The 16,854-nt window shown below is 41.2% G+C and overlaps 1 protein-coding gene across 1 annotated transcript; it reads left to right on the top strand.

The window, feature by feature from the left end:
- Positions 1-358: 358 nt before the first annotated feature.
- On the top strand, positions 359-14,926 carry LOC307270287 (NACHT, LRR and PYD domains-containing protein 3-like; the record flags this gene model as incomplete). The annotated part of the gene is made up of 12 exons (XM_080054173.1): positions 359-436; positions 669-773; positions 1,179-1,286; positions 1,766-1,841; positions 2,002-2,203; positions 2,348-4,136; positions 4,235-4,405; positions 6,538-6,708; positions 10,816-10,986; positions 11,165-11,338; positions 14,257-14,303; positions 14,400-14,926. Exons 1-12 carry the CDS (start codon positions 375-377, stop codon positions 14,924-14,926), a joined length of 3,603 nt encoding a protein of 1,200 aa, XP_079910299.1. The 5' UTR covers positions 359-374.
- Positions 14,927-16,854: the final 1,928 nt, after the last annotated feature.

Below are 16,854 nucleotides of genomic sequence, written 5' to 3'. Positions count from 1 at the left end.
CCATCTGCTGGACGTCAGCTGTATGAACACAGAGGACGTTTGAAATGATACAAATCATTTAATTGTCTGCGATGTGGCTCACAGAGGGAGATTAAAAACACTTGTTTTAACTACTAACATACTGCTGAGTAGCTCCACCTGTAATAGCACTTAATTATTAGGTGATTATAATTTGTTTAATTAATCTGAACGTGAAAAGTCACTAAGGCTGTCAGATAAATACACACACACACACACACCTTCCTCTGCGTCACACTGTCTGACTGCATTCACAGTCATTAATGGGTTATTAATTTGGGTAACTTTCATGTCTGGGATGTTCAGTTGATGTGTTTTCTCTCTAGGTGTGTGTGTGTGAAGGTGTGGGCTCTGCTATGGATCAGAGTGAGGACAGAGAGGAGGGAGGGGAACATGGCGGCCAGACCAAAGCTCAGAGGTGACATGAGGATCTCTAACTGCCCATGACTCTACTCACTGCACCATCATTATTCACTCTCAAAACTGTGTGTGTGTGTGTGTGTGTGTGTGTGTGTGTGTGTGTGTGTGTGTGTGTGTGTGTGTGTGTGTGTGTGTGTGTGTGTGTGTGTGTGTGTGTGTGTGTGTGTGTGTGTGTGTGTGTGTGTGTGTGTGTGTGTGTGTGTGTGTGTGTGTGTGTGTGTGTTCAACAGACCAGACTCTCCTGGACCTGGAGCCAGCTGTTTGTCCTTCAAGAGCGACAACTCAAAATTTGATTTAATTGATTTTAAAGGACAACAGCCGTCTGCTGCAGAGAGGTAAACTGGTACTAACATTTAAATATCACTGATTCATGTTTTAACTTACTGTAAAAACCAATTAGGCTCAGGTAGGAACCAATCTGTGTGTTACCGGAAAGACAAACCGTTTTTGACCGCAAGCACACACGCATACACACACGCACACACACACACAAAAACACTGACTTCACACCATACAATCGATGCAGTAAGGGTCTTTTGTTTGTACTTTGGTTAACTTATTGGAGTTGAGGAAATGGCAAATAAACCTAACAAATGTTTTAACTGGAAGTAAGACTTGGACTCATTCATCAGGACAAGTAAAACTACATCAAGAAGTTTTTCCATGGTGCATAATCTCTGGGCTTAAAGTGTCGGCTAATTGAACCTTTTTAAATAAATCAATACTGATCTTATTACCAGGATTCATCAGAGACCAGACTCTCCTGGACCTGTACCCAGCTTTTTGGACATTAAGAGTTTCTGGTCAAAAATGGAAAACAAAGGACAACAACTGTCCGCTGCAGAGAGGTAAACTTTTACAAACATTTAAATATCACTGATTCATGTTTTAAAAGTTATTTTTTCAGCATGCTTCTTCTTTATATTCTCACATGTGGAAGCTGCTCAGTGCAACTACTGTGTTGATTTAACAAAAGGATTTAAAACTTAATAACTAAATAATAAACTAAATAAAACATTGAGATCTCCAGTGTTTTAAACCTAAGGAAGAGCTGTAAGAACTATACTTCCACTGAGCGGTTCAGTCTGGTTTGGTATGGCACACAATTATTTGCATTTTTAACTGTGAAGTTGTGAATGGTACCAAAACAACCATACCGTCCTATTCTGGTCCCCCTTTGTACCAAGAGGGTCGAGCTATACACTGCCGTCTGTTGATTGGTCTACAAAATAGTTATTTCCATGCGACAGGAGAATTAAAACGACAAACGCAATAACTGCTTTGTGCAGTTGCTACGTGCAACTAATTTTCTATGAATTCTCCACAGATTCGACCAGAAATCAAATGGTTCCGGTGTTCGGTCTGCCAAGCAGCATCAAACACACCTGGACTCCACATTCAGGGTCTGTACATGAACAACAACTACTTTCCATCTGTTCTGTTCACAACAACCTCCATGTTTAACTGATCAGACCAGGGAACTGTCCGTCTGTCCAACATGGATCTGATGTTTTCTTCATGATTTTAGTTTGATCGTGTCGTTCATATAATATTCTGTTCCAGCTGCTGGAGGAAAACATCGTCACTTTTGTGAAGAAGGAGCTGAAGAAGATGCAGAAGCTTCTGAGTCCAGATTACCCAGAATGCTTAGAGGGTCAGAGTGAGGATGAGGAGCAGAGGAGCAGCAGAGAGGCATTTCTGAAGATCACACTGGACTTCCTGAGGAGCATGAAGCAGGAGGAGCTGGCTGACCGTCTGTGGAGCAGTAAGAGCATTTCTCTAAAGTTTTAACATGAGTGGGAAATGGGACATTTACTGAAGTCTCAAGAGATGGAGGGACAAATGTTTATTTATGTTTAGAATTTCATCATGAACCACTCCTTGATCTAATCTCTAATTATCCATTCAGGAAGTCATGCTGGAGTGTTTCAGAAAGAACTTAAGTCTAAGCTGAAGAAAAAGTTCCAGTTCCAGTGTATGTTTGAGGGGATTTCTAAAGCAGGAGAATCAACCCTTCTGAATCAGATCTACACAGAGCTCTACATCACAGAGGGAGGGACTGGAGAGGTCAATGATGAACATGAGGTCAGACAGATTGAAACAGCATCCAGCAAACCACACAGACCAGAAACAACCATCAGACAAGAAGACATCTTTAAAGCCTCACCTGGAAGAGATGAACCAAGCAGAACAGTGATGACAAAGGGAGTGGCTGGCATTGGTAAAACAGTCTTAACACAGAAGTTCACTCTGGACTGGGCTGAAAACAAAACCAACAAGGACATACAGTTCACATTTCCATTCACTTTCAGAGAGCTGAATATGCTGAAAGAGAAAAAGTTCAGCTTGGTGGAACTTGTTCATCACTTCTTCACTGAAACCAAAGCAGCAGGAATCTGCAGCTTTGAAGAGTTCCAGGTTGTGTTCATCTTTGACGGTCTGGATGAGTGTCGACTTCCTCTGGACTTCCACAACAATGAGATCCTGACTGATGTGACAGAGTCCACCTCAGTGGATGTGCTGCTGACAAACCTCATCAGGGGGAAACTGCTTCCCTCTGCTCGCCTCTGGATAACCACACGACCTGCAGCAGCCAATCAGATCCCTCCTGACTGTGTCGGCATGGTGACAGAGGTCAGAGGGTTCACTGACCCACAGAAGGAGGAGTACTTCAGGAAGAGATTCAGAGATGAGGAGCAGGCCAGAAGAATCATCTCCCATATCAAGACATCACGAAGCCTCCACATCATGTGTCACATCCCAGTCTTCTGCTGGATCACTGCTACAGTTCTGGAGGATGTGTTGAAGACCGGAGAGAGAGGAGAGCTGCCCAAGACCCTGACTGAGCTGTTCATCCTCTTCCTGGTGGTTCAGGCCAAACTGAAGAACATCAAGTATGATGGAGGAGCTGAGACAGATCCACAATGGAGTCCAGAGAGCAGGAAGATGATCAAGTCTCTGGGAAAACTGGCATTTGAGCAGCTGCAGAAAGGAAACCTGATCTTCTATGAATCAGACCTGACAGAGTGTGGCATCGATATCAGAGCAGCCTCAGTGGTCTCAGGAGTGTTCACACAGATCTTTAAAGAGGAGAGAGGACTGTACCAGGACAAGGTGTTCTGCTTCGTCCATCTGAGTGTTCAGGAGTTTCTGGCTGCTCTTCATGTCCATCTGACATTCATCAACTCTGGAGTCAATCTGATGTCAGAAGAACAAGCAACCTCCCATGAATCTGCAGAGACACAGTTCTACCAGAGTGCTGTGGACAAGGCCTTACAGAGTCCAAATGGACACCTGGACTTGTTCCTCCGCTTCCTCCTGGGTCTTTCACTGCCGACCAATCAGAGTCTCCTTAGAGGTCTGCTGACACAGACAGGAAGTAGCTCACTGACCAATCAGGAAACAGTCCAGTACATCAAGAAGAAGATTGAGGATTCTCCCTCTACAGAGAAAAGCATCAATCTGTTCCACTGTCTGAATGAACTGAATGATCGTTCTCTAGTGGAGGAGATCCAACAATCCATGAGTTCAGGACGTCTCTCCTCAGATAAACTGTCTCCTGCTCAGTGGTCTGCTCTGGCCTTCATCTTACTATCATCAGAAAAAGATCTGGACGTGTTTGACCTGAAGAAATACTCTGGTTCAGAGGAGGCTCTTCTGAGGCTGCTGCCAGTGGTCAAAGCCTCCAACAAAGCTCTGTACGTAGGATTTTTTCACCAATAAATCTTTCATCAACATCTTTCAACTGAACATTTTTAAAAATACTTAACTCTTTTTCTTACCGTTGTCTCTCCAGGCTGAGTGGCTGTAACCTCTCAGAGAGAAGCTGTGAAGCTCTGGCCTCAGTTCTCAGCTCCTCCTCTAGTCTGAGAGAGCTGGACCTGAGTACCAACAACCTGCAGGATTCAGGAGTGGAGCATTTGTCTGTTGGACTGAAGAGTCCACACTGGAAACTGGAAACTCTCAGGTCAGGCTTCAGCTTATTATAATGTCCAACGGTCAGAATGAGACCTGTAAACTGGAAACACTCAGGTCAGATCAGATTAGAGTCTCTCTCCTTATAATATAAACAGCTTCTCATCAGGGTTTATGAATCTCTTCTGGCAGGATTTAACATTTCACTGAACATTTTACAGACAGTTTTTGAAATATTCTGTTCAAATTGTTTTAACAAAATGTAAACCATGAAATATAAACTCTGGCTGACATTCCAGTATTTTCCTCTTTGTTGTTTCATTGTTTTTCTTTCTATCTCTAATTGAACGCTTCCTGTGGACAGGTGTTGAGAACTAGCATGTTTGCACTTAAACACTTAAACAATGCATCTGCTTCCTTGTAACGTCCATGTCAAATAAAATCTAACTAACATAAGGAACTCTATTCATGATTTGATATCGTAATGTCTCCAACATGTTTAGATCAAGACAGTAAGGATTTTAATCAGTGCTGATAGTTGATTCATGTACAGTTGTGTTCAAAATAATAGCAGTGTGTTTAAAAAATTGAGTAAAGATCAAAATTCTTATAATAGCTTTTATTTCCAAACACGCAAATGCATTGGGGATATTGCACATTCTATTCCAAATCCAAATATGAAGAAACATTTGTCAAATGTTTCTTCATCTTTACAGAAAGTGAAGAAAAAGGAATATTAGACTGTTCAAAAAAATAGCAGTGTCTGCATTTTTCTTTACAACTCAAACATTTACTGTATCAACTGAAACATGCATGAAGATTTAGCTTTCCTATGAATCACTGAACTAATATTTAGTTGTATAACCTCCGTTTCTGAGCATCTGTGTTGCAGGGAGCCGACCAACTTATGGCACCTGTGAACAGGTGTTTCAGCCCAGGACGATTGGACTACATTCCACAATTCCTCTGCATTTCTTGGTTTTGCCTCAAAAACAGCATTTTTGATGTCACCACATAGGTTTTCTATTGGATTAAGGTCCAGGGATTGGGCTGGCCACTCCATAACGTTACTCTTGTTGGTCTAGAACCAAGATCTTGTTCGCTTACTGGTGTGTTTGGGGTCGTTGACTTGTTGGAACACCCATTTCAAGGGCATTTCCTTTTCAGCATAAGGCAACATGACCTCTTCAAGTATTCTAATGTATCCAAACTGATCCATGATCCATGGTATGCGATAAATAGACCCGACACCATAGTATGAGAAACATCCCCATAACATGATGTCTGCGCCACCATGCTTCACCGTCTTCAAAGTGTACTGTGGCTTGAATAGGGGCCGCAGACAGTTTGTCAGACGACCCCCAAACACTGAATTCAAGCCACAGTACACTTTGAAGACGGTGAAGCATGGTGGCGGGTCTATTTATCGCATACCATGGATCATGGATCAGTTTGGATACATTAGAATACTTGAAGAGGTCATGTTGCCTTATGCTGAAAAGGAAATGCCCTTGAAATGGGTGTTCCAACAAGTCAACGACCCCAAACACACCAGTAAGCGAACAAGATCTTGGTTCTAGACCAACAAGATTAACGTTATGGAGTGGCCAGCCCAATCCCTGGACCTTAATCCAATAGAAAACCTATGTGGTGACATCAAAAATGCTGTTTTTGAGGCAAAACCAAGAAATGCAGAGGAATTGTGGAATGTAGTCCAATCGTCCTGGGCTGAAACACCTGTTCACAGGTGCCATAAGTTGGTCGGCTCCCTGCAACACAGATGCTCAGAAACAGAGGTTATACAACTAAATATTAGTTCAGTGATTCATAGGAAAGCTAAATCTTCCTGCATTTTTCAGTTGATACAGTAAATGTTTGAGTTGTGAAGAAAAATGCAGACACTGCTATTTTTTTGAACAGTCTAATATTCCTTTTTCTTCACTTTCTGTAAAGATGAAGAAACATTTGACAAATGTTTCTTCATATTTGGATTTGGAATAGAATGTGCAATATCCCCAATGCATTTGTGTGTTTGGAAATAAAAGCTATGATAAGGATTTTGATCTTGCCTCACTTTTTTAAACACACTGCTATTATTTTGAACACAACTGTATAACAAAAGGTTCAAACTCAACATTCTAACAAAGATATTTTTATTTGTCTTGTTAATTATTTCCTCTCCAGGCTGAGTGGCTGTAACCTCTCAGAGAGAAGCTGTGAAGCTCTGGCCTCAGTTCTCAGCTCCTCCTCTAGTCTGAGAGAGCTGGACCTGAGTTACAACGACCTGCAGGATTCAGGAGTGAAGCATCTGTCTGCTGCACTGAAGAGTCCACACTGTAAACTGGAAACTCTCAGGTCAGATCAGGTTACGGTCTCTCTCCTTTTTAATATAAACAGTCTCTCATCTGAATTTATGAATCTCTTCTGTCAGGATTTTTTTTATTTATTATTTAAATATGTTCTGGAAACACGCATTCAATCATTTAACATCAGGAATAACTAAAACATTTGGGGATGATAAAAGCTAGTCTACAGAATCTGTCTGTCCATCCCCTTGTGTGCTTGTATCACACATAAATTAGGGCTGACGATTAACGTGTGTGTGTGTGTGTGTGTGTGTGTGTGTGTGTGTGTGTGTGTGTGTGTGTGTGTGTGGTAGGAATTGATAAGAATTTAACGATTCCGATTCTGCTTATCGATCTCATTCCTTATCGATTCTCTTATCGATTCTCATTGTGTGAGAAAATAAATACAAATTTGTTTATTTGTATTAACTAGAGGTGGGGGAAAAAAATCGATTTTCCGATTAAAATCGATTCTCTCTCGAACGATTCTGAATTGATTCAGAAAAGTTAATAATCTATTTTTTTTTTTTTTTTGTAAATACTAATACTTCCTGCGCCATTGCGCATGCACACCACACATGTGCGAGTTGTTTCCAAAGTGGCTTCAAAAGGGCTGAGAGCAGCAAACCCATGACCTGCACCGGCTTTATCTCTGTTTACATTTTTGTATGAGAGCTGAATTCCAAGCCATATTTTTTGTACAATGTGTTGAAATGACATAGAAAATAATAGATAATAGAATAGAAATCCTATAGAAACATGATTTACGAGATTAGAAATAAAATAAAACTGAATCGGTTTAGTTTTTACATACTTCCATATTGTGTTGAAATGAAAGCTGTATTGATTATTGCACTGTTCATAGAAAGTCATATTTGTGACAAGAAAAGCTTTTTCTCTAATACAATATTAGAGAAGGTAATTCATCTGTTGATTGTATTTAATCATCATCACAAAAGTAGGAAGTGATTAGCAAACTCTGAGTAGCAAACTCAGATGTGCATATAGATATATTTTTGAAATTCACACATGGGTATGTACATAAAAAATGTTTTGCATTGAGATGCATTGAAAATCGATTTTGAATCGAATCGTTGACCTCTGAATCGGAATCGAATCATGAGGTGCCAAGAGATTCCCACCCCTAGTATTAACCTGCTTAAATATCTGATCAGAAGTGTGTGCAAAGATTATCAAGTATATCGAGTACTTTACGATTAGGAAATTGTCAATTTTCACATTAATTGGTCCGGACAAAAAAAACTTTGCCATCTTAAGCCCAAATGCCATTATGTTCCCTAAAAACACAGACTGAAAACAGTCAAGTAAGAGCTTGTGCCTTTTAGAATATTAACTGTGCTCATTTGCATTCAACTTGAACCAAAATTCAACTGGCGCTGTTTATTATTAATATAAAGGCCCGTCATCAGACACATTTGCACATCGGTCGCTCCTCAAGTTTTTTTTGTATGGGCAGAGATCGTTAATTTAATTAGTTACAAAGTATCTTGTTTAACTTTAGTGTAGGCTACTGTTTCCTTATCACCGGACCGCCGTGTTCCGCTGTGTGTTGTTTTGGGTTCGTCTCAACCACCGTGCATAGAGGGTGCATTAGAACAGCTGACGGGAGTAAAAAGCTCTCGCCTTTTTTATCTCTCTTCCTTTTTCATGCCCGCCCACTGTTTATTATTAATATAACGGCCCATCATCAAATACATGTGCCGGATGGTTTTTGCACATCGATCGCTCCATCAAGTTATCCAAGTCAGTGCTTTTTGTATGGGCAGAGATCTTTATTTTAGGTGTGTCTTTGTGAAGTTTATTGTTAAACTTAAGTGTAGACTATTGTTGTTTATCATCGGACCGCCGAGTTCCACTGTATGTTGTTTTGGGTTCGTCTACACCCGCCGTGCGTAAAGCACTATGACAGCTGACTGGAGATCCGATGGAAAATTTTCGAGCGACAGCCATGTTGTTTTCCTCGCTAAGCAACAAGATGCCCGTACTAGTACAGCCTGAATGTTACATACACCAACACAGAATGCTTTTGCTCATACTCCACTAATTTATCTTAACCACAGCAGTCTTTGCCTCGTTTTTAATAACACAACGGATAGGAAGCTACTTGTGCTTTTTTTTAAATGGTGGAACTAAAATAATTGTTTTTATTGGTAGTTTTGCCTGACTGGTGTAGGCTATAGCTATTAGCTTTGGGACAAGCAACCAGCTTTTGCTCATAACACGCTGTTTATATTCCCACAGCAGTCTGAAAATGACTCGTTTTTAACATGACAAAGGATGGGAAGATATTCATGTAGAAATCAAACTTTGAAGCTACTGTTATCACTGGTTTTAAATCGTCTGAGTGTTGTTTTTAGCCGTTAGTGGCCGTGTAGCTACACAGTAGCATCCCGCTTTAGCCCCTATTACACTAACTTAGCTTTCCCATTGCAGTCTAATAATGCCTCGGTTTTAACATGACAACATATAGGAAGATATTCCTGTAGAAATCAAACTTTGAAGCTACTGTTTACACTGGTTTTAATCATGTCAGGTCATGTCAAACTGTTCAAAGTATGGCTTCGCTCCGGGTAAACACTGTGTTCGCAGTCACGCAGGGTCTCTCTAGTATCGCGAGAGCACGGCAGAGACGGTGGGAGGGCCCGGCAGAGAGGTGGGAGGGGCCAGCCAGATCGCAGGCAGCAGACACCAATATAGGTCATCCGGAGACCAGAGGAACATCAGGGTATAGAGGCTTGCTACAGTAAATGATCTGAACGTGTTTTTCAGCAAACATCTAAAAAAAATAAGTATTAGGGACTACTTAGACCATATAAAATTGACAGCAAAGTGCATAATATGGGACCTTTTTAACTTTTAGAAAACCACAGTTGAGCAGCAACAGTCCAGCAGCATGGCAGTGAGCAGAGCAGGGGCACAGACTGAGGCTTACCATGCTGCTTAAATACTGGGCACTGATTACACCAGGTGAGCATGATTAAGTGAGCAGCACACCTGCTCACTTAATCAGTGGCAACCAAAAGAAACACAGAACAAAGAAACACACCAAAACAAGCCCGTAGATAACAGCAGTTATCACTTTATTGTTTTGGGCACTCCTCCAACCCCGGGGTTAGCCAGTACAAGAGGGACAATAAAGCCCGGTTCTCCGGTTAAACGTCAGCTACTCTGTGTCCTCGTCATTCCGCTAGTTAGCCCCCCGCGGTGTCGGGCCGCAAACGCTACAATACTGTAGGGGTAAAAGCTGCAGCTGGTTTCTAGTGTGGACTGAATGTTATTGAAATTCTATATGGAATGTGGCAATTATTTAGAAAAATAATTCAGCAACATATTAAAAAAAAGAACTATGAACTAGTTCATTTTTGAACTGTGAACTTCGTTCAGAATTTTGAATTATGAACTATGAACTGAACTAGTTCATTTTAAAGGGTGTGAACTGAACTTTGAACTAGTTCACGTAGAAAAAGAACTTTCCCAACACTGTGTGTCCGTGTGTGTCCGTCCCAACGTTCTGGGGGACTGTTCATTTGTGCCAGAAAGCCAACAATATGTTGATGTCCCGTATTAATCACACACACCTCTGAAAACTGCAGGCATTTGTGTCCTCCCTTGCTCTGAATGGAGCAGGCAATGTTTCACCTCCTGTTGCTACCGACAGCAACTGCCGCCCGCGACACAGACGTGGCCGTTTAAAACATAGGCCAGCATGCTACTATGTTGGGATGCGCGCAGCTGCGGATCCTGGGTCAGCCACAACGTTAGAGTGACTGTAGTGTGGAGCGGGTGGGATGCACGGGGCGGATCATTCTGCACATGCGTTAATTGAGTTAAGAAAATTAACGCATTAATTCCAGAAATGAATCACCCTGGATTAACGTGTTAATTTTGACAGCCCTAATATATATATGCAAATATTTGTCGTGTAACCGTTTAGACATTCTTTTAAACGTTCACACCCCTAATCTCCAACATGTTTAGAACACAACAGTAAGCATTTTAATCAGTGCTGATAGTTGATTAATGTATAACAAAAGGTTCAAACTCAACATTCTAACAAATATATTTTTATCTGTCTTGTTCATTATTTCCTCTCCAGGCTGAGCTTGTGTAATCTGTCGGAGAGAAGCTGTGAAGCTCTGGCCTCAGTTCTCAGCTCCTCCTCTAGTCTGAGAGAGCTGGACCTGAGTAACAACGACCTGCAGGATTCAGGAGTGGAGCATCTGTGTGCTGCACTGCAGAGTCCACACTGTAAACTGGAATCTCTCAGGTCAGATTATCAACCATTTCAACTGATGACCATTTAATATCTGATTTATACCAGTTTATAACAAGTTGACCTGTATATGATTGACTCTGCTGCAACGATTTATCAAAAGACCTTTGATTAAATTCAGCAGTTGTTTCTGGACTCAAATAATTAATTTTCAATTAATTTGTGTGTATAGTCTGTCAGGTTGTCTGATCACAGAGGAAGGCTGTGCTTCTCTGGCCTCAGCTCTGAGCTCCAACCCCTCCCATCTGAGAGAGCTGGACCTGAGCTACAACCATCCAGGAGACTCAGGTGTGGAGCTACTGTCTGCTGGACGGGACGGTCCCCTCTGGAGACTGGACACTCTCAGGTATGAAGAGGCTGCTGTCAGTCTGATAGAGGGGGAAGAGCTGGGGACAGTTTATCATATGACCCTGACACACCAGTGGTGTTTTTCCACATACATGTTCTCGCTAAAAAAAATGCTTATACATAAGCATTTTGTATATAAACATGTGTGTGACGTATTTGACCACTGAATCTACCGTTGCTCAACTTTTAGTCTAATAAAAAATAACAAAAAATTATAAGCTGCCCTAGTTTATAGTTATAGTAAACTGAAGTTTACTTTATCGTGATCAAAATGCAAATTTCATTTTCCATTAAACATTTGCATTGAGCTTAGTGACAAAGCACTCAGTAGTTGCCACATGGTTGTAGCAGTTATGCAGGTATTATTTTGGCTCTAAGGACACAGTGTAATGTACGTTGAATTGGTTGCCGTGTTACCGGTGTTACTCTGTGTTGAGTCACAGAACTATAACTTGCCCCTTGGCCCACACCAAGTTTAAACATGTTTGTAATAAACATAAAAGCCATTTGGTTAATTTTTGCGTATCAGAGGTAGGTTCAACACTTGAAAAATAAAATACTAGTTACTAGGCTACTAGTCTTGCACATCCAGACCAAAGTACAGCCAGCAGTACAATCTGACAGCAAACTATATAATTTCTGAGATTGGGGGGGAAAACTGGGCTGGCTCGTTTTCATTTCTTTAAACCAATCACAATCGTCTTGGGTGACGCTAAGCCCAGAATGCAGCAACCTGTCCTTTCTTAATAGTGCAAGTCCCGTACACACACAACTGTTTAAAAAATCGATCTATGTGCTATTGGTGCCACACACACACACTCTGTTGTCTGCTGTTCTGTGTGAGCATGAAACGGTACAGCTTGGAAAAGGAAAGGGAGGAATCAGCAACCCAATCTCAACTTTCTACATCCGGTGAGCCAGAATACTAGGCTTAAAAGCCTTTTAGTTTATTTTAGCTAGAATGAACCAAGTGGCTTTTCATCGCAGCCAGCTTGGTGGCGAAGGTCTATCTCAGAGTGGTAACAGTGTTAATGAACATGTAAATCAGCCCAGCACAGTTTGACTCGACTGGGCCTGATGAGCCATATGATAATGTAATGTCCATGTGTACTGATACAGGGCTGTACACTTATTTATTTAGGTGGTAGCACTGGTGCTAGCAATCAAAAAAAATTCAGTAGCACAAAAATAAATTTGGTAGCACACAAAGTATGATCGAAAACTTGCATGACCCTAACCCTTGCATTTCGCTCTAATTACCTTTGAGCATGTCATCTTTGTTTAATTTGAGATTCTCAATTAATATTATATCCTAGTGTGTGCAGTAGGGGTGTGAACGTTTACAAAAATGTCTGACCGTGTACACGACGGAATTTTTTTCGTGTACACGGTTAACCGTGACGTCATTGTCTTCACGCGCCCGCCGTCCTGTAGGCGCGCGCACACACACACACACACACACATACGCGTTTGTTCGCCTGTAAACACACAGTTGACATGAACTACGCTCGTTTACACACCTCTTATAATAGGTCCATGGCACAAACACAAACACACACACACACACACACACGTTCGCCTGTCATGTGCGCCGTCATTATCGCGCTTCATTCATTTCCTGATTAATATAGCCTATCGCTTTCTACATGTCCACGTGTATGCAGTTTGAACAGGTGTTATAAAGTTCGGGCTACTTACGAGCTTAGTTCACGTCAACCGAGTAACTTTAGATTATCTTTCATCACTCTTCCGTGGCTGTGAGTCGAGCACCGGCACGGCGACTCCCCGTGTGTGTGTGCGCCGATACACACACTCACACAGACACACACTCGCCGAGGGACAGACCGATTCGGCAGACTAGCTTTTATCATCCCCAATTAGTTTAGGCCTACTAGTGATGTAAAATCAATAAATGCGTGTCTCCAGAACATATTTAAAAACGTTGAAATTTTTTTTTTTTAAATTTTAAGATTTTTTTTTTTAAACGGTTTTCGTTTATTTATTTTTCCTAAACGGTTATGACTTACTAAACGGTTACACGTGTACACGTGCGCACCCCTAGTGTGCAGTAATAATTGTAGAAAAATTAATAGGGGTGCACTGATAGCAATTTAGACAAAAGAATCTAACCTGCCAATTGCAATTTTTTGCTGATTCAGAATAATTTCTCCCCATAAAAATATAAAAATAATATCTATATCTATATATGTTTTGTATATACATATAATTATTATATTAATAATAATAAACATTTTTAGAAAATGTCCTTCTGTTAATTAAAACCAAACTTTTTAAAACATTAAACATAGCCTATTAAATAAATAAGTATACATATTGGTACAATTTAGGATACATTAAATAGGTTGTTGTGAATGTGTTGGGAGTAGTTCTTCAGTGGCTTATTTCAAACTTTGTTTAAATAGACTATTGTTGACTGCTCTCTGCAGCTGAAGGAGTTGCCTTTCAAGCTAGAGCACTACAGTCCTGTGAAGCGCTAACTTGTTGTTCTGTTTGCACACGCGCTAACTTAACTACGTTAATGTTAAGAGCAAAGAGCCGGGTCCTTCCGGTTATTACCGTTGGTGAAGTTTATAAGACGCTAGAATCGCCGCACGAGCACAGATCCCGAGGACACATCTTTCACCAGCCAAAGTGGAGGGTGGACTCAATAACTTACTTGCCTAAGTCTACATTAACCCGCATTTGGAGTGTTAATGTAGAGCCTTCTAAGCAGTGTTGTGCAGCGCTCCTCTGTGTTTCAAAGACAGCCTCTCCTCATTAGCACTAGTGTGAATGGACTTGTATTCATCATCGCACGTGATCAATTTCAGTAGCAAATGCGATCAAAACTGTCGCACTGTACAGCCCTGTGATAGAGGATGTGCTGGTCTCACCCCCCCCCCCCTCTCCTTTCAGGGTGGAGCCTGCTGGAGTCCAATGGCTGACACCAGGTCTGAGGAAGTGTAAGTGTGTTTATAATGTTCAGAATCATCAAACTGTCAATGAACAGCTGATGGATTAATAACTGCTGCTGTGTTGTGTCTTTTTCTCTCCATCAGATTCCTGTGAACTCACACTGGACACAAACACAATAAGCCCAAGGCTCAAACTGTCTGACAACAACAGGAAGGTGACACGGGTGGAGGAGAAGCAGCCATATCCTGATCATCCAGAGAGATTTGAGGGCCCCTCTCCTCAGCTGCTGTGTAGCAATGTTCTGACTGGTCGCCGTTACTGGGAGGTCGAGTGGAGAGGAAGGGTTTATATATCAGTGAGTTACAGAGGAATCAGCAGGAAAGGAGACGGTGTGTTTGGACTGAATGATCAGTCCTGTAGTCTGAGCTGCTCTTATGGTTGTTACTCTGTCTGGCACAATTACATAGAAACATCCATCTCCTCCTCCCCCTCTCCCCCTCACAAAGTAGCAGTGTATGTGGACTGTCCTGCTGGCTCTCTGTCCTTCTACAGAGTCTCCTCTGGCTCACTGATCCACCTCCACACCTTCAACACCACATTCACTGAACCTCTGTATCCTGGGTTTGGGTTTAGTTCAGATGACTCCTCAGTGTCTCTGTGTGGTCTGTAGGAGGGAGAGTCTGAACAGGATCACAGTTACAGAAAGCTTTCAGGTTTTTGTAACAAATTAATCAGTTAATTGATTGAAAAGCTTCTTCTGTAAGTGTGCAGTGTGTAGAATGTATTGGCAACAGACTTGGCACAAAATGGAATGTATTTATCAGTATGTTTAACTTAGTGTATAATTGCTTGAAAATAAAACTGGCCTTTTAATATCTACGGTTGCTGAGGCTGCCATGTTGCACCGCCATGTTTCTACAGCAGCACAGAACAGACACACATCACTTTTTGTCAAAATCAGTGAATATCTCCTGATGATCCTCTACCTGTCCGTACTGTGTGTGTTGGTGTGCTGAAAAAAAGTGTTAATACACAGCCTAGGCTCTGTAAACTGTATGTGGGTCAGACTCCTCAGCCATTGGTGGAGAGAGGAACTCTGTCCCACAGCTGTGAATGATCTCTGTTTACTACTGTATTTGATGATTAAATATAACAAAAGACATTCTGATGGTTTAATCATTCATTTCTCAAGGGAATTCAAATTGCCTCGACATACAGAAAGTGTGTTTGCAAATGGACATAGCAGAGGTGGGACCAAGTCATTGTTTAGCAAGTCTCAAGTCTTTGCCCTCAAGTCTCAAGTCAAGTCCCAAGTCAATGCTGACAAGTCTCAAGTAAGTCCCAAGTCCTGCAGTTTGAGCTTCGAGTCATTTCGAGTCGTTTTAACCAAAAAGTAATAATATATTTACCCACATCATGTACGCTTTTAAAATCTGTCTTTATTTATTAAAACAAGTGCAATTGAAATTGTAGAAAAAAAATTGTACAGACATTGCACTTCCTAAATGCACTATTTACCAGTGATTTTTAACATTTAACTCATATTTTGCAATAATATTCTTCATTTTAAACCACTCCTTTACAGAATAAAAACATTTATTAATTTGTTTTATGTTGACCACCTTGTAGTTTTTATAGCCGAACAAAACTATCTTTGGTATAATTTTTTCCAACTGGCATGTTGTTTGACATCACTTCCTCTTCATTGGTTGTCCTGCAATTTCATTGGATGAATGCTGTCGGATCAAAACAACGTTGGTCTAATTTGATCGGATGTTGTGCCGACAGCATATACACGCACAGACACTCACACATACATGAGGAAAGATACAGAGCGACTAATACTTTTTAATCTTTGGGTTTCGGGGAAAGTAGCAAGTCTTGTCAAGTCAAAAGGCTCAAGTCCATGTAAAGTCACGAGTCATTGATGTTAAAGTCCAAGGGCCTATCCGAAAACTTTTTTTTGCATAGGAAATTTCCTTTCCTATCGAGATGAACCGGAAGTACTCGGCAGATAGGTGATCCGAATTCCCAAAATGCTTAGGAAAGGCATAGGAAAGGAGCCTCGATTCATCCTTTAACCCTCCTTTAGCATAGGTTACTCCTGACCAACCTATGCTAAAGGAAAGGAGATAGTGGTATCCCATAATCCTTTACGGCGGCAAGATTTAAAGCAACTGGCCACCGCCGGAGTTTACCGACTCTACACGAATACAAACGAGAGGTAAAACAGAAGAGAGGAGAGGAGAAGAGAGGAAGATTTAACTCGGCTAAAACAAAATACCCCCCCCTCCCCCATTAAGATAATAAAGAACTCATAAAAGACCAACAGCATAATAGTTATTTTCGTAGCACATAATTTACACCATAAGAAAATAAAATACCAACTTCACATTTAATGAAGTTACTGGGGGCAGTTCATTTCAACATCAACACAAGTGTAGCCTCTTTTTATTCCACATGTGAATTGGGATATATGGGAGTGATTCTCACTCTGTTGGCGACAACCTGATTAAAATCAATATGAAAAGAACGCATGGATCAAACGAGCGCTTGTTGTAGTCAATTTTCGGAGAATAGGCTATAGTGTAGTTTCAC

This window comes from Ammodytes marinus, assembly GCF_949987685.1.
Source record: "Ammodytes marinus genome assembly, contig: scaffold_35, whole genome shotgun sequence".
Taxonomy (NCBI): Eukaryota; Metazoa; Chordata; class Actinopteri; order Uranoscopiformes; family Ammodytidae; genus Ammodytes; species Ammodytes marinus.
This window is presented reverse-complemented; position numbering and strand designations above follow the sequence as displayed.